The 23,396-nt window shown below is 47.6% G+C and overlaps 1 protein-coding gene across 3 annotated transcripts in view; it reads right to left on the bottom strand.

Moving 5' to 3' along the window:
* The window catches only part of SETBP1 (SET binding protein 1), a 351,531-nt gene extending 328,863 nt beyond the window's left edge, over positions 1-22,668 (bottom strand). For 2 of the 3 annotated variants that reach the window (XM_054583581.1, XM_054583583.1), the window contains exons 1-2: positions 21,903-22,668; positions 1,221-1,875 (exon numbers count right to left, since the gene is read on the bottom strand). In XM_054583581.1, the coding sequence (XP_054439556.1) occupies positions 1,221-1,706 (486 nt within the window). In that variant the 5' untranslated portion in view covers positions 1,707-1,875; positions 21,903-22,668. Of the gene's footprint in view, positions 1-1,220; positions 1,876-5,627; positions 5,775-21,902 lie in introns of those variants that run through there. The other variant, XM_054583582.1, reaches the window with a different exon arrangement.
* Positions 22,669-23,396: the final 728 nt, after the last annotated feature.

The raw sequence follows: 23,396 nt of genomic DNA, 5'->3' as shown, positions 1-23,396 counted from the left end.
TTTTAGATGTGCCATTTTTAGCTAGTCCATCCAGGCTAAAGCTCAGATAAATGATAAGATGTGGGGCAAAGTGTTACAAAGACTGGTTAACACCCATAGCCTAGAACCCAAAACCCAGTCAACAAGAGGCCTCCTTTCCAAACTATGTACAAGTCCCAAAGGTTGTCTGAAACAGAAACTTTCTAGACTAGGGTAGTCCTCTGCTATCATAGCTGAGCGCCACACTTCTCCCAGGAAAAAGAGGTCTCTGTAAACACATATAGTAAATAATACAATGAAATCTGTACCCATTCTTTCCCAACCAAATGACACCACCAATCAGCTACAGAACTGCTTTCTACACCCACAGGTGTCTTCTAGGAGGAAGATGATGACAACCCACCATGTTTATTCAAGACCCAATCTTCAAAGTCTATGATGTGTTTGGCAAAGATTCAGGTCAGCCACCTGCCCCTTTTCTTTCTCCAGTTCCGGTTCTAATGCTCACCACTGGCTCTCGGAATAATGATCTCTCAGCCTTCTCAGGGTCTCAAGTTACTACAAAGACTGGGTTTCCCTTAGTCAAGCGGAAGGCTCACCTAGGTTAGAAAGATGTACAGTAGTCATTGAAACCACAAGGTTCTAATGCTTCTTGACTATTCTGATTGACCCAGGTGTTTCAGCATCCCACTCTTTGACTATGAGAACAGGTACAAGTATTAAAGCAAAAGAGAAACCTCAGAATGTTGTCACCGCTTAGCCAGTTCTGACCCCGCCAGATCTTGGCTGCTACACAATAAATAGAAATGCTCCAGACTTCTAATTCTAGTAGCTATTGTTTTTCAGGTGGGTAGATGATTTAATAATAAATAGTAATAATTAGACATTATACCAAGATATCAGAGGCTTGTCTTCTGGAGGTCCTAAGTATTCCATCAAGGCAACTGGTTAATTCAGAAATAAGAGTAGGTTCTTGACTAAAGTCATTTAGTTCAGCACTGTTTCATTATAACATTGATGAGATGCCATAGGAACTTAGCTCTTATTTATACCAATTAGTCTACAGTAACATTGGTTTTTGTCATGTCATTTCACTTAAAATTGCAGAATCTACTGATGGTGTTAAGTAAGGACTTAGTGCAAATAAGTAATAAGCAAATAGAGATCCTTAAAAGTTGAAGATAAAAGTGGCAAAAAAAAAAACAACCCAAACAAAAATCCTGCAAAACAGGGCTCCCTACCTTCTTTTTGGAGTGGCTTCTTTCCTCCTCTTTCGTGGCTTTGCTATTTTTCCCAGCACGAGACACCTTCTGGTCCCCAGACTGCTTGATGGTGATCTTGATCTCAGGTGGGCATATATAGTTCTCCAGATTCTTTGGCGGTTTCTTAGCCCGCTTTGTGGTCTGAATCTTCAGCTTCAGACTCCCCTCCGTGAAGTTTGCCTCCTTGATAGAAAACTCCTGTTCTTCCAGGCCATCTCCTGCTACCCACTTCTCACTGTCTGCATTGGAGTTGGAATCCACATCCCGCCCTGAGCCCAGTTCATCCTCTTCCTCTGGCTCCATGCGTTCTCCCGCCACGGGGATCCCCTTCCCAGTTCCTGGAGCAGAGAGCAAAGGTTCTCCTGCACAGCCGGGACCAGTCGGGGTCTTGGCGGAGGAGACAGGCAGGAAATCCGACTCGCTCCCCCTTTGCCGGGAGCTGCTTAAGATTTCCCTGGACTCCATGACAATCCTACAGTCTTCAGGAGTTCTCAGGAGGGGGAAGGGAAAAGGGGAAAGGGAAGGTGAGAAGAGAGGACACCCAAAATTCCAAGGACAAAGTGGTCCAGCTGCTGGGTTCAGAGTCCCAAGGATGGCGACACGGCGAGGTGTTCAGAAGAGATCAGATCTGCAACTGAGAAGCAGAGAGATAATCAGCCATGGCAGGGAGGAAAATGACCTCAAAGGTAACTCAGTCTCAGTTCCAGAAGCCCTTTCCCACTCATCAGTGGCATCAGAAAAAATGATGGAAAGAAATCAGATCAGAATGTGCACATCCCCACGTGGGTTCAATTGGGGCACAGAGACCAGCACACACAAACACATGTCCCTTCATTGATTGTTTATGGCTGTGGACCCAAGGAAAAAAAAGAGAGGCAAGTCCTCCAGTCCAGTAACCAGCTAGACATTTCTTAAACTGAAACCACAGCTGGCTGAGTCACCATCAAACCCAAGCATGACGAAAGGGAAGTCTGAAGTGTTGATGCTCAGGTCTGTGGGAACTGCATTTGGGTGACTTCTTGCACCACTTCCCGCACAGCTGAAAACAGTTTGCAGAGCTGAACATGACAACCCCTGAGGTGGCCGGGCCAAGCTCCCCATCCCCTTACAGGAAAGACAGTGGGTCGAGGTCCTGACCATTCTTTCCTTGCCACTTTTCATTGTGAGTTATTTCAATTATGCAAGTCTGATCTATTTCTTTTAAAGCAGATGTAAAGTTTAGGCACAGGCTTGAAAACAAAAAAGAAAAACCAACCCTAAAAATGTTTTCACTGACACAAAAGATATTTAATCTGTCATTTATTTCGATAAAAATAGCCATTTGGGACAGTTTCAAGTCCTTTCTGGTCCTTAAATAAAGTGGCTTTACGTCTACATGACAACAAAAAAGAGAAAGGGAGAGAGGGTAGCATTTCACAGGCCTTTGGACACATCAGTAAACAGACCCCACCCTACTCCCCACCACCTCTCCCCCCACCCATGGCCCACCCCCACCCCTACCCCTCGCCAGTATCTTTGATTCTGCCTTCCTCAGAAGGAAAAGAGAAAAATCAGTTAGGCCTTGTCCAGACCATCAGAGGATCAGCTAAACTACCTTTCACCCTTATTCACTCCATGTGCCACGACTCCCAGTTTTATACTCATCATTTTCAAACCCAAAAAGAAGCTCTCTGAATGCTTTCTGAGTTTCCCAGCAGAAGGCCCTACTGCACACCTTACTTTTCTACCACTGAGCCCACCAATTTAAAGAACTGGTCAACAAATGTGCCCACCATAAAATTTCAACAATGCCTGCAAAGACACGTTCAGAAGAGCCAATAACTGGAACCTGAAGATGGAGGTGTGTATGTTCCCCCCTGGAATTGGTACATTTTCAGCTGATGCCCTGTGAAGAAGCCAGTCATTAAGGCAGTTAGAGCTTCAACATGGACCTGTTCCCCAGAGGTGCCCAGGAACGTACTCAGCTCCTGGAAACCGCTCAGCCCTGCAGAAAGACACATTTACAACTGCTTCCACTTAGGGGAAAACCCAATGAATATGGCATTTCTGGAAGACAAGAAACTGCCTAATGAGAACATGAGCATCTTTGCTGAAGCTGTCAATCAAACCCTGAACAGCCACCCACGTTCCATGCTGCTACAAAGGGGACAAAGTCCCCACTTAGGACCGGGGCAGGCAGTTAGACCAGATGACACTTGATGTTTCTTTTACTCATATGATTCTTTGTCTCATCTAGATGGATCTTCCTACCTACCCAAAACCTTACATAATTTTTTAAAAAGCATCTTGAAGTCAAGATTCATCGAGGCTTCTCTTCTTAGTGTCAGGTACCACACTAGCTGTTGGAGACATCAAGATGCCCTAGAACATGTCCCTGCCAGTCAAGCAGTAAGAGACCAGTAGGTCATTCTCAGCTTGTGTCCCAGGGCCATACAAATTGCAGGCCATGTTTTTCTTATGATAGTAGTCTTCAGTGGTTTACTCCCTCTGTCAGGAATCTGTAATGTTACATTTTAATTCCCTGGTACCTACCTATAAAGCTGCCCTTGAGTTAGGGCAAAAATGAGGCATAGTCCCCCCAAAACATTCCTACCCTAAACCCATTTGGACCTTTAAACTGCAGATAGGACAATGTATATTGCAGGTTCAGTGATGAGAGAAAAGAAGGTAAAATCTAAACTTTGGTGGAATTATTAGATATATGAGTGGATGTATTATTCATATTAATAAAGTACCTTCCATTAAAAGATGGCTCACTTCAGTTTTTTATATTTAGTGGTATAAATCATTAACTAATTTATGTAGAAGACAAAGTTCCAAAAGTTAAAATTCAAGTAGTAAGAGATACGCAAAAAGGGAAAACTCAACAATTTTTTTCAGTTCTTCACAAGATCCTAAGACACAATAAAAATACAAGGCAGTTATACTCTGAAGAGTAACTTGGAAAATAAAACAGAACAGATTTTTATATGACCTATAATAAAGGATAGAAACAAAAGGAAGAGAAAGTGTTTTCCACTTGGGCAAGGTGTAAATAGATAGATGGGTAACTACCCCAGAGGGCTTCAAGGAGAGCACAGGATATGGCTTTAACCTTGAGGGGCTTGAACAGGAAGAGTGAGCAAAAGGAAGACAGGGCAGAAAGACGGAACAGCATGAAACAAGGCAAGGCCTGGGGCAGTAGCGTACAAAGATCAGGGAAGAGGAAGGTGAGGTTTGGGTAAGAGGCGTGGTACAAAAGAGGGACTGGTGAGCAGTATGGCTGGAGATAAAAAGGTTACAGCCAAATCACGGGCATTCTTGAATGTCATGCTAATTAGTTGAATTTTATCTTAAAGGTAATGGCAAAACCCGTTTAAGGGATGTCAATAGGGAACGGATGCTATTAAGGCTTTGCTTTAGGAAGATAACCGGCATGTGATGTGTGAGGGATGAATTAACAGAACCTGATATTCGAGGCAGGGGAGCCCATAAGGAGAGGCTCAGCTGACATCCCATTCTTGTTGCATGAGGACCCGAACCACAGCACTGTGAGTATGACAGAATAAATACAGAGACAAAACAGAAACGCAGCCTCATGTAATCTTAATCTTCAGGAACACACTAATTCCAGACTCTTCATTCTGGTTTCACCTTAAGAATCCAGTCTTAGGACTCATTTGCCACCACTTTGCATTCCCTTTTCAAGTCATACCAGTCTCCACAATAGCATTATATACTCAGAATTATTTGTCCTAGCATTTTTATAGAATCTTTCCTTTTATCTCTTTCCATCAATCCATTTAATGTGTCTCATATAGCTGGTGCTCTCCAAATGTCTGTTGCATGGAGGAATGAATGAACAGATCCCAATCCTTCCCATATTTCAAGGTCATATCCAAGTCTTCCCTTCCTCATGACCATATTTTGTAAACTCTGGACCACAGCATTCACTCCCTGGTCTCACTTCTCACCCAGCTGCATGGCTTGCCGCTAACTACTATTCTCGCCTTGTCTTCTCATTGTTTTGAGTACACACATCTTACTTCGTTTCAGTATCAGGCTGAGATGGACTTTGATTGTACAACTCATATTCACCTCAGCACACAGGGCAGGACTGGGCACTTGGAGGACTTTTCATTGAAAATGAATTAGCCCCCTGACAGTTGTTCCAAGTCCCGTGTTTCAAAATACTCCAACTGCAGCTCCACCCACCCAGGCAGCCCCGGCAAAATTACACTGCCCACGCTGAGGATATAATCCAGCCCCTCAGGTCCACGTGCGCCCCTCACCTTCGGAAAATAAAAGGACGCTTTCAAAAGCAAAGAGCAGAGAAACCTAACCTGTCTGTTTACTTCTCCAGCACACAAAGCTGTTGTTCTCCGTTTGCCTACTCCCAGCCCTTACCTGCCATCCCAAATTCACAGTTCAACTTGTTGGTGAGCCTGGGAGACCCCTGCACGTCCTCTTGGATGCACCCCAGCCGACAGGCGGGTGTGAGCACAGGCACTCCCTGACTCACACTCACGAGGAGGGAAAGCCCAAGCAAGGTGAAAACGTTTTGCCTGTCACATTCCAGCAGTCAGCAACTCCTCCAGAGGGGGCGGGCGCACAATGGACACTCTGTACTTGGCTCAGGCCTCCAGTCCAACAAAAGTTAACCCTTCCATGACTGCCCGCAGGGCGTGGAGATAGCTAGGCACAGAGGAACAATGAAATTACTTAGGAAATAACTGATTACAAGGTCCCAGGGGAACAGAGAGGATAGAAGGAGAGGGAGGTGATGCACTTGGAAAGAACACTGGGAGAGGAGTCTGGAAACTTGGCCTCTCCTCCTGGCTCGCCCATTGACAGACACCTTCCGTCCCTTACTCCATACTTAGCAATGAACCGTGTGGGATCAAGGTCTTTTCTATACTCGAGACTTTGTAATTTTCCTCTGCAAGCCACAGACCTACGGGGACACTCCAAACTGGACAGTATCACCTACAGGATTATTTTTCTGAGGGATGGGGGATCATAACCCAAATGAGTCCCTAAAAGTACATCCTCTCCCTCTTCACATCTGCAAGACGGAAGAATTTTTCCTAGTCTAAAAAACATTCTCCACCTGCAGTCCTGGAGAACTCTTCCTAATTCTAGAGTTTTAAGGAAATGCAAATTTTTCAGCCCTGCCTACTGAATCAGGGCTCTAGGGCGGGGCTCACCTCTCTGGCTTTTACCAAACTCCCCTGGTGGTTCTGATGAGTTCAGGCTTTGCTTACCTTCTGCATGAATCCCATCCGCTGCCTGGACCTTAGAACACTATTATTCTGTGTTTCAAAGGATTTTTCCCTTAAGTCTCCTAAGGATAAGCATCAGTTGCACTTTGTTCATCCTTGCAATCACAACGCCTAGTCCAGTGCCCAGTGCATAATGAACACTTAAGAAAGGCTAGTTGACAATTAACCAATGAATAAACCAACTCAGTCTGGGCTTCCTGGTATCATCCACCTCTCCCCTCCACTTGGTCTCCAGGGGCGCATAGGCCATCCTCACCCTGACTTCTGCTTTCCAAAGGGACGACATGGTAGAACTGAGAGAGCCCCTGACATGCCCAACAAGAGCCCACAGATCCGGATGCTGGACCTAGTTCTTCCAACAAGGGGGCCCTCATAGGCCTTCCTTTCAGCCTCAGTGTCTCACCAACAAAACGGAAAAAAAGTCTTCATGATCTTCCTAAGGTTTTTATCTTCTTTTTTAAAGGGACCTACATGTTCTTCCTACAAAATTTTAAAAAACAACGCATGCACTTTATAAGGTCTTAAAGGCAAACAATCACACATATGGGAAGGTCCACAGCCTCATTCTTGACCTTTCCCAAGCTCCCCCGGAGCTCTCCATCCTGCACCTCACCTTCGCTCCGCACTCTGATAATCCCCATAAGGCCTGGCGCTTCTTTCATCTTTATGTATAGAAGACACTGGCTCACTATCTCATCTTCATGTCAGAACCTTTTCCCTCAAAATTCTATAGAACGTCCTCTAGTATTTGAAATAGCAGGAGAGAAGATGTAGGCCAGCCTGGTTTTTTTTCCTTTGTAGGCAACATGTTTTAACTTGATCCTTGAAGACAATTTTCATTACTGTAGAATTTTGTTAACGGCAAAGTGAATGTAGGGTGTATCTTTCTCCTTTTAGGTTTCTTAGAACACAAGCTTTTGGATCTGTAGATGCAGGTTCTTTCTATTTCAGGAATGTTCCCATCAATTACTTTTTTTAATTACTTCTTCGATTCAATGGATCTCACTTCTTTCTCAATTTGTCCTGTACTCTTAGTTTAGAGCTCCCAGCACCGTTCTCCGGTTCTCTCATTCTCTCTCTCACTGTGTTTCTTTCTTTATTGGTCATTGCGGGACAGCCCACCCTAATCTGGCCTCCACAGTATCCACTTAATTTTATTTCACTCCTCCCTTTGCCTTTGTTGACTGTGAATTTTTAATTCTGCCATTATACATCTTGTCTCCCTGTGATCTCTCTTTACTTGTCCTCCTTCCAGTTCACTCTGATGCCTCTGCCTCTCAGAATGCTCCCTCCTTATTACTTTATGTTCCTGTTCCACCACAGTCATGCTTCTTCCTGTTGCAGATGTCTGGCAGCTGTCTAGAATTTTTACTTTGCTCCTGTAGTACACAATTATCCTGATACTGTTCCCCTTACTGTATTTTGGGTGTCTCCCCGCCCCCCTCCCCCCGCCCCGCCAAGGGTCTCATTTTGAACCGTTTCTCTCTACTCCTGCTCTAGTGAGGAAAGTCACAGGGTCGTCTTGGCCTACAGAAAAATCCGGTCTCCATTTGACTCTACCTTCCATCCATCTTAAAGCCAGTCAAATCCTCCTCTCAGAGCTGTTGCTGTTATCAGCGATCCGATCACCCCAGTTCCTAGTGAACAGTGACAGGTGTGTGCTGAAGCCAGACCCAGGAGCTCTCGAGAGACTACTAAGTGAGTCTCTTCTCAACTCCACATTCAGTGCTATCAAGGTGGTAGCTTGTAAACTGTCCGTGGCAGGAAATGTTCACATCACAGGAATCTCCGCACTTAAATCAGGGCTTTTTATTAAAAAATCTGGGAAATAGGCCCTGGCTGGTGTAGCTCAGTGGAGTGAGTGGCAGCCTTCAATTCCCAGTTAGTGACATGCCTGATTGTTAGTGGGTTGCGGGCTAGGTCCCCAGTAGGGGGCACATGAGAGGCAACCACACATAGATGTTTCTCTCCCTCTCTCCCTCCCTTCCCCTTCTCTCTAAATATAAATAAAAGAAAATATTTTTTTAAAAATCTGGGAAAAATGGTGTTGTGCATTTACTAGGGTACCACGAACAGTGGACATCCATCTACTATTGTTTTGCTAGACAAAGAGGAGATCCTTCTGCCATATTCTCCAAGCTCTGAAAGGCTGAAATCCACAATGTGCCCTGTTACAAAGGCTCTTTCGTGCTGTGTCTCAGAGCTGTATTCCAGGGAACGTCTCTGTTCAGAAGTCAACGCTCCTCTTCCATTCCTCTCAAATCTCTCTCCTCCAGTCTTGCCCTTTGTTTTCTGAGAGCTATAGACAACTTTGAGAATGCACGTAATAATGTTAGAGAAGAGACCATCTTTAGCCGTTTTATTAATGTTGCCCCTGTGGTAGACCAGATGATTACCTATTTTTCTGGTTGACAAAAATTGTGAGTTTCTGATCCTAGGGGGCAAACGGTACAAAAGAATGGAGCGTGAGCCTACCTGACTACAGATTGACAAGCAATTGTATTTCCAACCTAGGCTCATTGGCCCATGGTTATGAGAATCCCATCTCAGCTTCTGGCAATGGATTGTCTGACTTTTGGCCATAGGGGTGATTGAGCATTCACCTTTCTGTATGCCTTCTAAGGTATTTCAGTGGGGAGTCAGAAGGGGCTTTTCCAACTTGGGGTACTTTGCATGTATCTGGAATCCTCTTCCTGTTCCTTACGTTAATGCCTCTTCATTATTTGGGCCCAGTCAAATCACACTTCCCTGAGCGTCACAACGCAGATCAGGACGCCCAGCTTTGTGTCCTGATTGCATAGAATTTTCTTCCCCTGCACTTACTGCATTCTATAATTAATGCCTGTGCCACTCTTGGTTTCAACTCTCCTACCCCACTAGAAGGTAAGCCCTTTGAGGGTAGAAGCTGTATCTGTTTGGCTCACCCCAGACCCCCCCACAGCCTGGCACAGCCCCTGATCCATGCAGCAACACGCAAAATTATTCACTGAGCAAATGTTGAATGAGAGGCTGTGTCAAAGGCCAGCCAGGTGCCATTTGACTTAGGTTCCCATGACTCTGAATGATGGGTCTCTGAAATCCTTCCTGGTGCAGAAACACCCAAAGTAAATGCTCCATAAACACTGATAAATCGATCAAGTGACCCAGCCCTTACCCAGCGCTCAATCAGCAAGGGCAAAAGCAGCTGTGCGCCGCAGTTCTCTCACCCTGCGGACACGCCAACAGTCTACAGCAAAGAACAAGGCTCCGACTCGGTGGCATTTTTATACTACACACCTGGGTGATATCTTCCTGATCACAGTGTACCTCCTCCAAGCTGTGGTCCCTGAGTACTGCACCCACCACATTCCCTCGCTGTGGCTCCCCCAGATCCCACTGATTGGCCACACTCTGTGAATCCCTGCTGCTTCCTCTGGCTGGCCTGCCCTTTCTCTGTTCTCCATTTGGCTACCTCTAAGTCAGCCTTCAAGAACTGGGTCAAGTTCCACCTCCTTCATGCAGACCAGCTGGGCCTTCCTTTTCTATTCCTTCCCTCTTGTGTGTACCCATATGCATACCTGCGTGTACACACACACACCCCCCTCGCACTCATACACACAGATAAGTCTTGTTGTTCAAACTTCCCAGGGCATTCTGTTATCAAAGTGTTTGGCAAACTGTATTGAAATGTTCCATTTACTTATTTAGCCCTCCCACCAGACCAGGACTAGCATGAGGGAAGGGGCTGGGTTTTACAAAGTCTCTGCCATAAGTAAGACCAAAATGAACACAAGCAGGAAGTATCCGACAGCTAGGGTCCAAGCCACATTTCTCCTGGAAAAGAATGGAAGTAGCGCCAATTTGATGCCACGGGTTTAGATTACTTAGCTTTTATTTTTCACTTGGTTTTTGGAAGATACACTTAAATTGTTCAAGTTTCATTTGGAAATTGGGTAATAACCCTACCTCAAGGTTGTACTGAGAAGTATTTGAAGATTAAATAAGATATTTATAAAAGAACCTGCGGGCATCACCTTACTGTACCTTCAAAACTTGGGGGAAATTTGATTTACTCCCATAGTCTGTATCATCCGTGGAAGCAGCTGGCTAAAGGCTGCCTCCTCTCCACAGATCGCAAGCGAAGCCTGAGGGACAGCCTTCTCCACTTCCCTCGACAATGGGAAGCACATGCAAGTGGTTTAATATGTACTTGCTAACTTCAGTATTTTGATGTTTGAATACTGTTTTCCTCTTGTTCCCACTTTATTTCATAGAGGAAATAAGACTGAGTTCAGTCTTGAATTCCAGATTCAATTCCCTGCTCTGCCATTTGGCGCTGGGTGGCCTTGGGCAAGTTCCTTTTTCTCCCTGGGTCTCCCCATCTTCACTTTTACAATGAGGGGGTGAGGCAGTGAATTCTGTGGCTCCCTCCAGCTCTGGCACTCTCTGGCGCTGCGCTTAACCTCCTCACAGAACCCCCTCAAAGACAGGGTTGGTACCTTACATGTCTTTATCGATGTTTCTGGTGCTGCAGCTCCTTCTGGCTGAGTGTAACACAAAACTAAGAATCAGACCCAATGCTCGGGGATCCCCACGATATGGAGAGAAACAGAATCAAGCTTCCAAAGCCTGAGGCTGGGCACACTACCTGTTAACCAACAGTTCCCGCTCCAGCTGCAAAAATAGCGCCTCCTCTGGGAACCAAGAACACAACACGACAGAAGGAGCCTTGGGTCTTAGACCTTGGGGAAGCCTCTGTCAAGCAAGGGCTGAGCCGATCCTCAAGTCGGCAGGTCTGAGCTCTCGCTTTGGCAAATTACCTGGAGCCTGCACTTCTCCGTGCAGTTAAGGGAGGAGCACCGCTGCAGTGAGCCAGGGGGTTAAACACAACCAGCGGCCTTTAAGGGCATCGTCAGTCTAAGCAGGACAACAACCCTGTGCTGCAGTGACCTGTCCTCATTTCACAGCTGTGAAAATGACAGTCCAGGGAGGTTAACAGTTTGCTCATGGGCACCCGCTGCCTGTGCCAGATCCCACTCAAATCCAAAGCCTGTGCTTTCACTTGTACATCACGCTGTCTCTAAAACACAAAGTGATGCCAGCTTTCAACCAAACACTCTTAACTGCTTCCACAGAAGCGAGGGTGGCAAGTCAGTGTGGCAACTGACTTGCCACATAAACAAACCCTCTTGGTATCGGTTTTCGTAAGTGCTCTCCTAGTGTCTTCACAGAACCTTACAAGGAAAAAGTCAAAAACATATGCAGAATAGCACCCAAATAGGTTAAATAGCACGGAATAGACCTGTAAGAAGTAGCTGTGATCATAATGTGTCCTGTGCAAGCAGAATACAGAGATCCACAAGATAAGGAAAAGGATTCTTCCGACTTCTAACAGGCATCTAGTATACAACAAGGGCTTTAAGTTTATTATTTGCTCTAATTCTGAGACATGCTCATTTTACAGGTGAGAAATTTATTGAAGTTGAAGGTGAAGTTGAGAAATTTACTGAAATGACAGTGGTAGTTCTATCTGATTCCAAATGTCATTTGTTTTCCTCTGAACCACAACGCCATCGGTCTTTAAATACCCAGAATCACTAGTCACTTACACTCTGGTCCTTCACCATGCCATTACGAAATTGGAGACTTCCCGGAAGGCGATGGGACCCCACTGAATAATCAAACAGATAATAAGTTCCACAGTCTTTCTTTCTAGGCCCTCTAATTTTGACTCCATGCCTTCCGTAGTCTTAATTCCTCAACTTCTCAACGATTTGATTGAGCAATTGCTTTGTTTGTTGTCAACTGAACATAAAGTGTAATCTGTCACTTGCAAGTTTGCGCTTCTGCCATAAAGGAGATGCTAGGCATACCAGAGAGGTATACAAATATTAGCTCCATTTCCTTCCTTTATATTTCTTATTCAGCATCTTGAACTATCATTTCAAAATCGCATTTACTGAAATTCACACATGCCTTTCTCCAATTATACATTAAACTGGAGAGGAGTATCACAGAGCTCTTTTGTTCCTCAGAGTAGTTGATCCTCTCTCATTGTAAATGCTCACATGTATTTTGGGGTTTCGTTCTAAAGAACATGCTTTTCGAATGTCAGACTGAAGAGCTGGTGGCTGGCAAGAGCAGGGGTTCTCTCAGGTGTGGTGGGCATGGGGGTTCTCCGACGAGAGCGCCCCGTGTTCCCCTCACTCTGAGAACTGCAGCCATGGCTCCCGTGCCAGCTCAGGGGCAATGTAGCCCTGGCCTGTTCCTCACAGGACCCCATCTCATCTTTCATGCTGCCTGACGCCCCACAAAACCCTGGGCTCCGGGAAGTGATCTCCAGGAAGTGGTCTCCTCTCTGCCTCCGCATTCTCAAGACGAATATCTCCCTCGCTGCTCTACCCAAGATAGTGCCATTATTCAAGACTCAGCCCAAGCCCTACCTACCCCAGGAAGCTTTCCTAGCCCATCTCACTGCTGCAGATGCTGGCCTCACTGGAGCTCTCGGTGGGGTTCAGTTACTGAGCCCTAGATCGCTGTCCGCTGTTGTCCTGTCCCTGGTTTTCATGAGTTCTTATGGTCTCCTCCACTAGGCTGAGAGCATACACAATGTTCTCTCCAACTTCTGGGGTCCCCACAGCACCCAGCAGGGTCCTGTCATACTCATGTTGAAATGTCAATGAACAAACAAAGTTTGCTGAAATCAGAAGGTTGAAGGGTTGATGAGTTTGAACGAAAACTCTGTGGACAGCTAGATTGAGTCCAATTTCAAAGGCCCTGGGGTTTGTCCTGCACACTGTGGTCAGGCGACCTCAGACCACCAAGATGCCTGCTATGGGTGGCCGGCCCATCACTGTCGCCCAGCTGGACTTCATCATCAGGGCTGCCCGGCTCCTCCTGCCAGATGCAGCATTCCTTTCCTGCTGCAATTTCAAATTCACATTCAAACTTTGTCCCACCTCTGCTCCTGTGCAAAAGCTATTCTACCACCAAGAATGTCCCCTTGTTCTAATTCCCCCGTCAAACCCCAAACCACATCCTCCTCAAAGCCTTCCCGGACTGCACCTTAGCTCTGATCACACAAATAACATGATTCCTCTTAGGTCAGGCGCCTGCTCTGGCTGCAGGCTGACGCCTTCCATCTGAGCTAAGCATGTCTCTCCAGAGACACTGTCCACTCTCCAAAGGCAAAAGCCACATCTCATTCCAGACCTTTCCCGCCCAACAGTGCCAGGAACAATGGCTCACACAAGCTGCAATGCTGAGACTTTAATAAATATTTGAGGATCAAAAAACCGACTGTAATCGAGCTCTAGAGTACAAAATAATGAGCGGAAAGCAGGCCCACAGGGCTTTCACATCAAATCATCCTTTTTAGCCACCATTATTAATCAATACTTTAAAAAAATCAAAGCTCTCATTGTTCAAATAACAATAGGTCACAGACACTGCCACCAACAACTGCAAGGGGACTTGCCACCCAGATTTCATTATTTTGCTACAAGCACAACAACAGTGCCAATGCTTCTGATGAACGTGCTGATGCTGTTATGCCGGATTCATCAAATTCAGCATCTCTCGTCTCTGCATCTTTCCAGCTCCAAGTGCAAACCCCAAGCAGCTTCTTTCCACTAATAGAAGTGCACATCTCTGGCAGGGCAAAGGAATAATGAAGAAATTACTTCTCACTCAGTTAGGCTAATAGTGTCACATGCCTTTTTTTTCCCCCTATCCCAAGTCCTAAGGTAAAAGCAATTGCAGCATCTCAGTAGCTTGCAGAACATTCCTCTTCCTCAATATCCAACCAGTGTGCTCCTGAGTCAGACCTCCAGCTGAGTTTTCAGAGGGCCTCAGGTCAAAGTCTAGCTTTCCTGATCCCACCTCAACCCAAAGAACAGAGCCTCTCTCTGGCATTGGACAAATCGTGGGTCACTCTCTTTGACCTCAAAATGCATACAAACCAACTCACTAGTAGTTACTGAACACCGGCCAGGGAAAGGCAGGTTCTGCTGTGGGGACTGAGAAGACACCCCAGGGACACTGGCATGACCCCAGTCTTTGTGCCCAATGAAATCTACACACAAAAAAATAACACCCAGCTTCCTAGATCCATGAGGTCCACAAAGTAATGGTAGTAGAGATTCCAGCTGCATACTGGGCACAGGAAGCAGTTGGAAAGCCCAGAAAGAGAATATATTTTAGATTTTCCAGAAGTTGTCTTGGTCTACTTCATCTCCCTTGTCTCAACTATTTCACCAAAGAGGGCAAGTTTTCAAAACAGGTATAAAGAACCAATCTTTCTCCTCCTTCCATGTTATTCTTTACACTTAGCCCACCAACCCTTCTCTCCCTTCCCTGTGCTCCAAGTCTGGCTCTTGGTTCTAACTGGAGAGCTTCTCCTGATCCTACTTCCCCTTCTGTAACCGAGTTCCCCAGAGTAAACACTTAGCGAAGTGCACTAATCCTTAGGGGGATTGCTCTAGAAGGGTGTTGGGCCGCCATTAGGTAGGATTGCAGAGTTCATAGTAATCCAAATTCTTCCACTCTAATGTAACTCAAGCTAAGGAATGAAAAGGCAATGTAACTTGTCCAACAACATATGCTAACGACTGGCCAGCCCAGTCTGCAGCAGGCGTCTGAGGAGCCTTCCCTGGAACTGTCCTCTCTGAGCACATTTCTCCGCTCAGCCTTCTTTCCCACTGCGGCCAGGCTCGCTCCGTCACCGAGAAGCAGGGGAGCACTTGGACTGAAGTGACAGAGAAGATTGCGTGGTTGAGTGCCAAAATGAGTGTGGTGGACAAAAAAATGCAATTGGAATTTTCAGAGAAAGTCAAGAGCTGTGTGTGCTATTGTGACGATGAGACTCTAGTAGGCACTTAATAAATATTTGATGATTCAACGAATGAGTGAATCAGTGACTGATAGAATGTGCATGTGGTAAAACATCATTAACTCGTAGGCTTTGAGGGAGAAACTGAGAGTGGGCGATGGCCCCTGAAAGATAGCCAAAAATGTAAGAAGCCATTAACATAAGTGGTTATTATTCACTTTGTCTAAGAGGTCCTCATTGCGTTGCTTCACAGTGCAGAGCTTTAGCACACCTTAAACAGCGTTCCTTTTTAATATTCTGTCTTTACATAAATTCTGTGATTCAGTCATGCAACAGAAATCATTCACTAGCAGGGGCGGGGCTTCGTGGGACAAACTTGGCTCCTTTCTTCACAGACTCACAACCTGGGGAGTAGTGACAACAAACAGAGAAGCAGCGGGAGCAGGTTGCCAGGCAAGTGCTCCCGACCTGAGATGCTCTGGAGACCTGGCTCAGGAGCTGAGAGGGAGCTGGCCTGCCGTCCTAAGAGGCAGGCGTTCTGGCCGGATGGGGCCAATCAGGACACCTTCTGCAGAGGAGGCGTTGACACAGAGTGAGCTGAGGGGTGGAGGTGGACACGTGCACACAGTGCCCCGGGGTCAGCAAGGAAATCAGTCTGACAGGAGCGGAGGCCGCATGTGTTGTGTAAAATGGGGTTCACTGCAGAACACTGCGAGGTGTCTGGGGCGGGCTGCTGAGTGGGGTGAGCCAGGGATCATGGGAAGGAGAGAGACAGGAATGGCCCAAAAGGGTCAGGGAACAAATGGACTGTGAAGCCCTTCCTAAGTTTAGAGAAATCACTAGGTTTGCAAGACACAGGTAATCCTGCTATCAGTTTGTTTCTTTACAGAGGCTGAAAATTCTTTCCTGAATGCCCCTGCTCAGCTACTGTGAGCCCCTGATGGACACCCTCCCCCTCTACCCTCTCCTCTCTGCCTCCCTTGTGTGTCTCTATGTCTTTTTCCCTTTCCCCTTCTCATTCTTAACCCAAAGAGCATTTCCTGACGGCCAACACATCCTTGAGTCCAAACTGGATATTGTCTGAGACTTGGAGTTTCCGATATGTACTACATAATAAGCACCCAAAATTCAACCAATTGTTTTTTTTTTAACTTTCATAAGACAACTCAAGAGCAGAAAACAACTATTCCCTGACTGTCTTAGAACGTAAGGGGCCCCTGTGGGCATTTATGGTCATATCAAGGGGTTATTAATGTCTGTGCTGAGGTGACAAAGATCTCAGGACTGGTTTCCAGGAGGCAGCATGGAAATCCTCTCAGAGTTCAATTACAGAAATTAGCTGGTATTATTTAATCCTCGCATCCCCTGTGAAGTAGACAGGGTAAGTATCTTTATCCCTATTTTACTGATTAGGTTACTGAAGTTCAAAGAGGTTAAATAACTGGGTGGGGGTCATTCAGCTGGGAAGCAGGAGGGACAGGATCCAAAGCAGATTTGTCATTTCAGGTGTGATATTCTTCACTTTTTTTTTTTTTTTTTTAAACACAGTTGCTTGGTCCCAGTTCGGCCAGCAAATTGTGTCATTTACACAAGTCAGTTTATCAACTGCTTCAACTGAATGAGGATGAAATGCATATCCGGCCTCCCTCCCTAGCAGAATCAAGGGGAAAATAGGATCTGAAGATATTTTTGAAAAGGGCAAATTGCCATGCATATGAAAGGGAATATTTGGATGAGGAAAAAATAAGCTGGGTCAGGGAAACATTTTCCTAAGCTGGCAAAGTCCTGAAACTCTTATCTCCTCACCATTCATTCTCCATCCCTCCCCAGGACGTGGCAAAGCAGGAGCCTCCGTGTGCCTGGGGGTCAGCTCAGCTGGCTTTACCTACAACTACTTGACGTGGATCTGCTGATCAGAAGCCACCACAGTCCCTGGGGAGGCCTGGCTCCTTCCTCCCAAGTGACCCTGTGAACTTGAGACCTGCTTACCTTCTCCATTTTTTAAAAAGTATTTTTTAATCCTCACCCAAGGATATGTTAATTGATTTTGGGTGGGGGCTGGGAGAGAGAGAGAGACAGCAATGTGAGAGAGAAACTTCAATTGGTTGCCTCCAGTACATGCATGCCCCTTCAGGGGATCGAACCTGCAACCTAGGTATGTGCCCTGACCGGGATCCAACCCGCAACCTTCCGGTGTGAAAGACGATGCCCCAACCAACTGAGCAGCTCAGCCAGGGCTCACCTTCTCCATTTGACCCCGGCATCATTACTCTGAACTGGACAGGAAGTCAGCTGTGGGATTCTAAACCAAAAAGACATTAAAAAAAATGTTTCCTCAACCTTAGAGGGCACCCTCTGAGGGGGGAAAACCAACTCTGAAAGAGAAGCTGATTCAATCTGAACCTTTAGGGCCACTCTTGAACTCAATCATCTAACGGAGGTTACCAGTTCCCCTAAAACTTGATATTGCCCCAACCTGGTGTATCTAAGGAGGCTTCAGAATCTAATAGAAGGCCAAGTGAAAATGGAAATGAAAACTCAGAACCAAACAAGAAGGTAGGGTGGCACTTCCCCCACGTTCATGAAGTACACTCTGTGGGCAACTGGTGTTTAATTTTCTGCACCAATCAAGCGTTTGGCTTCCTGAAGTGTCTGCATCGTCATGAAGAGTTTGTGAAACACCGGGGTGCCCTCAGAAATAGCTCTAAAAGAGGCCCGAACTGATAGCAATGGGTATGCGAACAGTCTTTCTTACCTAAGGCTGGCCCAAAACATTTTGGGAAGCTCACCCAGTCTCATAACACGCCACTGCATAGCAATGGGATTCAATTGTTCTGTTCCCTTCTTCACAGGAACCCAAGAACGAAGCACAGTGACATGTGGCAAGGACTCTATGAGGCTTCCTGTTTTCAGGGCAACTCTCCAGGACAAGAGCAGCCTCCTGAACACCCACCCCACCTCAGCAGAACTGTCCCACACAATGGGTCCCTCAGCAAACTCAACCACATCATACCATTTTCTAAGGCGCTGCAACTCCTGACAATGCTAATGTGTTCATAAAGATTTATCCCATTCTTTGGAGGACCAGAGCTGAAGCAACTTGAAATGCCATCAGCAAAAAATTATTTACTTCCCATTCCTGAGCAGCAGAGAAAATAAGGTTTCATTGGCTGGGTCTGCCTTCAATAGCTTTCTGGTTTCAATTAAAACTTCAAGTCTCCAAGGGAAAAACTGGCATTCTGGGAGGCTGAGGCCTGGCCAAGTTTCAGCGTCTCCTCGGGAATCCAGAAGGGATGTCCCATCCATCTAGCTACTTCTCATCTTCCTCCTCTTGCATGGAATAAAGAAGCTTCAGAGTGAGACTGAAATACAACTAAAAATAATGACCAGTTGAAAGAACTCTCCTCTTCTGGAGGTGCGTTTTTGGGCCAGACAAGTATTGATTTGGCCCCTAATGGAATTGAAAGTCAAGATAACAGGCAAAAACAGAATTGGGAATCCAGGGGGACCTGCCTACCTATTTATTTCTTCTTCGGCAAACTCCTGCCTCCTGCGTCACCCCCCTGACCACTTCCAGCTAAATTCTACAAAGATTCCATGCACTATTTTCTCTTTCCCTTCACTGTCTTTTAGGTCAGATGATTTACAAAGTAGCTTGCCATGAATAATACAAGTCCAGGACCAGAAGCTATCATGGCACCAAGGTCTCCTTGGTTCACCCAAGGATACCCCAGACTTCCCCTGTGTGAAGCCCAGAACTGCGTCTGCCAACAGTGCCTCCCTATGTAACATTCTGATGTTAGCATACAAAAGATCAGATTACACCGTCACTTGTCTAGCCCATTCATGAACATATAAGGCAGTTGATATTTTCTCCCAAGCCAGAAGTGGCCCCTTTCTAACCCACATTGCTGCCTCTCAGCCACTCTGCCTTCTGTTCACTACAAGCCTTCCCCTCCCCCACTTCCAGTTTGTTTATTCCAGTGACACATCTATTTTCCCTGCTAACAGAGACAAGTCGGTTTCCCTCCTCTGGCTGCCGACTGCCTTGGCTCACCACCTCCTCCCCCCAGCCCAGCTCAGGTTACTATAGTGGCAAGCAGCTCTCACAGCCCAGCTCTAACACCAAGTCAACTTCCCAAGACTAAGACATTCTTTTTATTAATGGGGGAGGGGAGGCAGTGTTCAAAACAGCACTTTCAGAGTCCCTAATCTTCCTAATTTCTCAGCCTACATTCTTTGAAATGTGCAAATACTGTGTTCAATCACACCCTTCTGATCCGTCTGAACGTGCTACTCTTCTAGCAGGGAACTCGATTAAGCACAGAGGAAGAAAACACAGCATCTTCGACTTGGTTCTGAAACCTGGGGCTCCCAGGTCAGAGCAAAAAAGATCCTGCCTCCCTCAGGGAGTCTTGGAATGGTAGAAGCCACAGAAAGCAGGAGAAGAGGTAGACAGTGACCTGGGATTGTAAACTGGCTACATTTTAAAGTGCTACAAACTTTCTCCTCCCTTACACGCCTCCTGGCCAGCTGGCCCCGCCTCCCCATCCCAGCCAGACAACATCTAACTGGGGTGTGCAAAGCAAACTCTCCCAGACCATTCAGGATCTGGCCCCCGTGGTGACGATGTGGCTTTCACAGAACACCTCCCTTCCTTTCCAGGTCCCTCTTTGGGACCCCACCTCTTCACACACACACACACACACACACACACACACACACAAGTGTTTGCAGATGAACATGAGTTCAGGTGGGGCAAATCCAATTTACCGGTGAAAACTAAAGGAGGGTAAGAGACAGAGCTGAACTGCCAGATAGTTTTGGTGACAGCTACTTTATGAAGTTTTGTTGTTGTTTTTTTTTTTTTTTTTTTTTGTACAAATCCACAGGAAAAACAGAAAAGCAGAAAAGTAAAGGAAGAGAATGAAAAAATCATGTAAGAGAAAAAGAAGTAGTATTATATTTCCTTAAAGACCATGGACTCCAACCAAACTTCAGCGGAAGGTTTGGATTGGGGGTGGGGGCAGGGGAGGGCGAGGAAGGAAAAGTAGCTGCTGTAGAATTCCAGGATAAATGGCCCTTTTGGAGGAGAGCTTCTGCAGGGATAAAAAGACACACAAATTGGCCTTTTAGCATTAGACGTCAACCATGAGATTATCAGGACAGTTTATTTGAAGCGGAAACAAATCGGAAATCCTTCCCTCAACAGTCCTTTTAGATTGATATACACACCCTCAGAACCCACATAGACAACACATAAAGAATAAACGCAGCATCGGGGGGGCAATAAGACACCCCCCCCCAGCACTTCCAGGACCTCTAGCCTCATCTCCTACTTCCAATTGCACAACTTTCTGATCTCCAAAGAAAATATTTCCAGTTGGATCCGATTTCAGAATTGTTGTAATCGATGTGGGTCAGGGGAGAAGGGGTGCTTGCAGTGTGTGGGGAGGGGGGCTGGAAGGCAGCATTTCGGCAGTTACTTATTTTTTTTTTAGAACCAGCATGCTCTACCGATCAGAAATTGCTATTACCCAACAATGCTTCCATCACAAACAGACACCAAAAACAGCATCACCGTTATCACCATCTTGCTATAGATCTGCCCAGTTCAGTATACCTGACTTTGTCTCTGTGGAACTTCTCAAACAGTATTTTAGTCAAAGAGATAATGATTTCAAAGACAAAAACAATAAATCGATACTGAAGGGCTCCCTTTCCGGAGTGATTTCCCACTGGAAACCACCGAACGGGGAAGCCTGCCCTTAATTCCCAAGCCCACGGCTCCTCTAGAAATACACACAATGCGTGCTTTCAAAAAAGGCATTCGTCTGCTTTTAAGGGAATTCTTGTCTTTTAAGAGTCCCAAAACCAAAGAGCACGAGAAAGATACTCGGATCCATTGATTAAGATTTTAAGAGAAAGACTAACACAGAGCCACAACACAAGCACACACCAACCTTCGCCGGCTGGACCACTTCGTCCCTGTTCTTCTTTCTATTAACGACACGTTAGATTCTGATACATTTCCCCCCCCAGAAAAATCCAACTAGGTTACAATGTAGCTCTCTAGCTCCACTTAACCTGCAAGTTACAAAGAGAGAGAGGAAAAAAAAAAAATACTGCCGCCTTCCCACCCCTTTCCCTACCCCCTCCCCCTCCGAGTCCACTCCAACACCAAACCCGCCAGCCCTGGCAGCCGGCGGCAGGACCGAGGGAGGGTGCAAAAGGCGGGGGGTTGGGGAGAATCAGATTAGGCGAAACTCAATAAGCTCCCAGCCCTGCAGCCTGAAGCTTCCACCATCGCCACCACCAACGGGCCACTCCAAACGAGCCAGCATCGCTGCCCACCCGCGAGCGGGCCGGAATCGCGCCCATCCTCGGCAGTCTCGCCGGGACCGGCATCCCGCCCCCTCGGCCCCGTCTCTCCCTTCCCGCCCCGTGCAAAGTCAAAGCCCCGGCGAGGAGACGTTAACTTTTGCATGCAGGACACACATACACCGCCCGGGCCCCTGGCGTGCTGGGACCCGTGGCGCGGTGGGAGGCTGGGCGCCGGGCTCCCGGGCCAAGGTCGCCGCGCGTGCTCACCCATGTCCCGGCGGCTCCGGCTCCGCTGGCTCCGGCGCTCGCTCAGATCCCAGCTCCGGTCGCTCGCCCGAGCCCCCAAAGGTGCTGCTGCGGTAACTCCATGGCGATGAGCATCTGTCAAACGGCGAGCCGCGGGCGTGCCGCCCTCGCTCAGGGGGCGCGGGGGCCCCCGGGCGCGCGGAGGCGGCGGCGGGCGCCCCGGCCGGCCCCGCGCTTCCCGCCCGGCGCGGCCGCCTCCGCCGCGCCACCGATTTATGGAGAGAGATATCAAGGGGGAAAATGGCGTCTCCGGAGCCCGAGGAGTCCTGGAGTAATCACATTCACACACACACACGCCCGCACGCACACACTCACACACACTTGCACACGGGCGCGCGGCGAGCTGGCTAATTTTAGCAGAAACCAAAAAAAAAAAAAATTATATGTATGTATATTCCCGTCTCTCCGATCAATGCTATTATTTTTTTTCCCTTTTCTTCAAAGGCTGGATTGGAGCTTTAAAAAATGTTGCCGCGTTTGGGCTCGCAGGAGGCGGCGCGCGGAGGGCGAGGGCGCTTTTGCTGAGCTGTGCAGTTCGGTCCGCCGTGCAGAGCTGCCCTGCCGCCCGCTCGCTGGTCCGCCCGCTGTCGCTAGTGCTGCCTCCGCCGCCGCTCCATGGCCGCGCCCGCCCCGCGCCCCCGACGCGTCCCTTCGCCGCCTGCCCGCGTCCCCGGCGAGCGCTGGAGTGGGGTCGGGCCCCGTGTGCCTGCCTCCCGCGCCCTCTCCCGAGTCCCGGAGTCCTAGTGAAAGGAAGGGGGAGGGCGCGGGCGGGGGAGGGGGGAGGAACGGAGCGGCCGCGCGGCGGAGCCCAGCGGGGATTGCCACCCCGCGATCTGCCTCGGAGGGGGCGCGGGAGCCCACACTGCTCGCCCAACGGACCGTGGGCCGCTTTCCCGGCTGGAGCCCCGCGAGGCGTAGCCAGTAACGAGCGACCTCTCCCTCACCCTCCCTCTTTCAGTGAATTTCGGTTAATTTCGATCGATTGGAGGGAGTGGGGCTCTTGCCGCGGGAGGAGGAAAACAGTTCGTGGAGGCCGCTCGGGGACCCCTCGCAGCCCCTCGAGCCCCTCCCGCTCCCCAGCGCCCTCGCGGCCCAGTGGCTCCTGCGCTCCAGAGTCAGCCGCGGAGACTGGGCGGCCGCGGGGACAGCCGCGGGCTCGGCGCCGGTTCCCGGGCTCAACACTGCCACTATCTGACACAACAGGAGCAGTGTTGGGGGGGAGCTGTGCACCCAGGCCAGAGATGTGATAGGCTCTGGAAACTGGGTCCATTTTTTTAACCTGGTAATTACATTTCCCTTTCAGGGGTTTATATTTTGTTAAGCGACACGTATGCATTCAGATGCTTATGTGCATTTTCTCGTTATTCACAAAAATTGGATACTTGATAAGGGGAAAGACAGAGAGATGACAAATGACCGTTGCCTGCAGGGTGGTGGAAAGAAGAAGGTGGAACA

The sequence above is a fragment of the Pteronotus mesoamericanus genome, unplaced genomic scaffold, assembly GCF_021234165.1.
Source record: "Pteronotus mesoamericanus isolate MK-2021 breed Mesoamerican mustached bat unplaced genomic scaffold, CSHL_Meso_final contig_74, whole genome shotgun sequence".
Lineage (NCBI taxonomy): Eukaryota > Metazoa > Chordata > Mammalia > Chiroptera > Mormoopidae > Pteronotus > Pteronotus mesoamericanus.
Note: the sequence above shows the minus strand (reverse complement) of the source record. Positions and strands in the feature narration are given on the sequence as shown.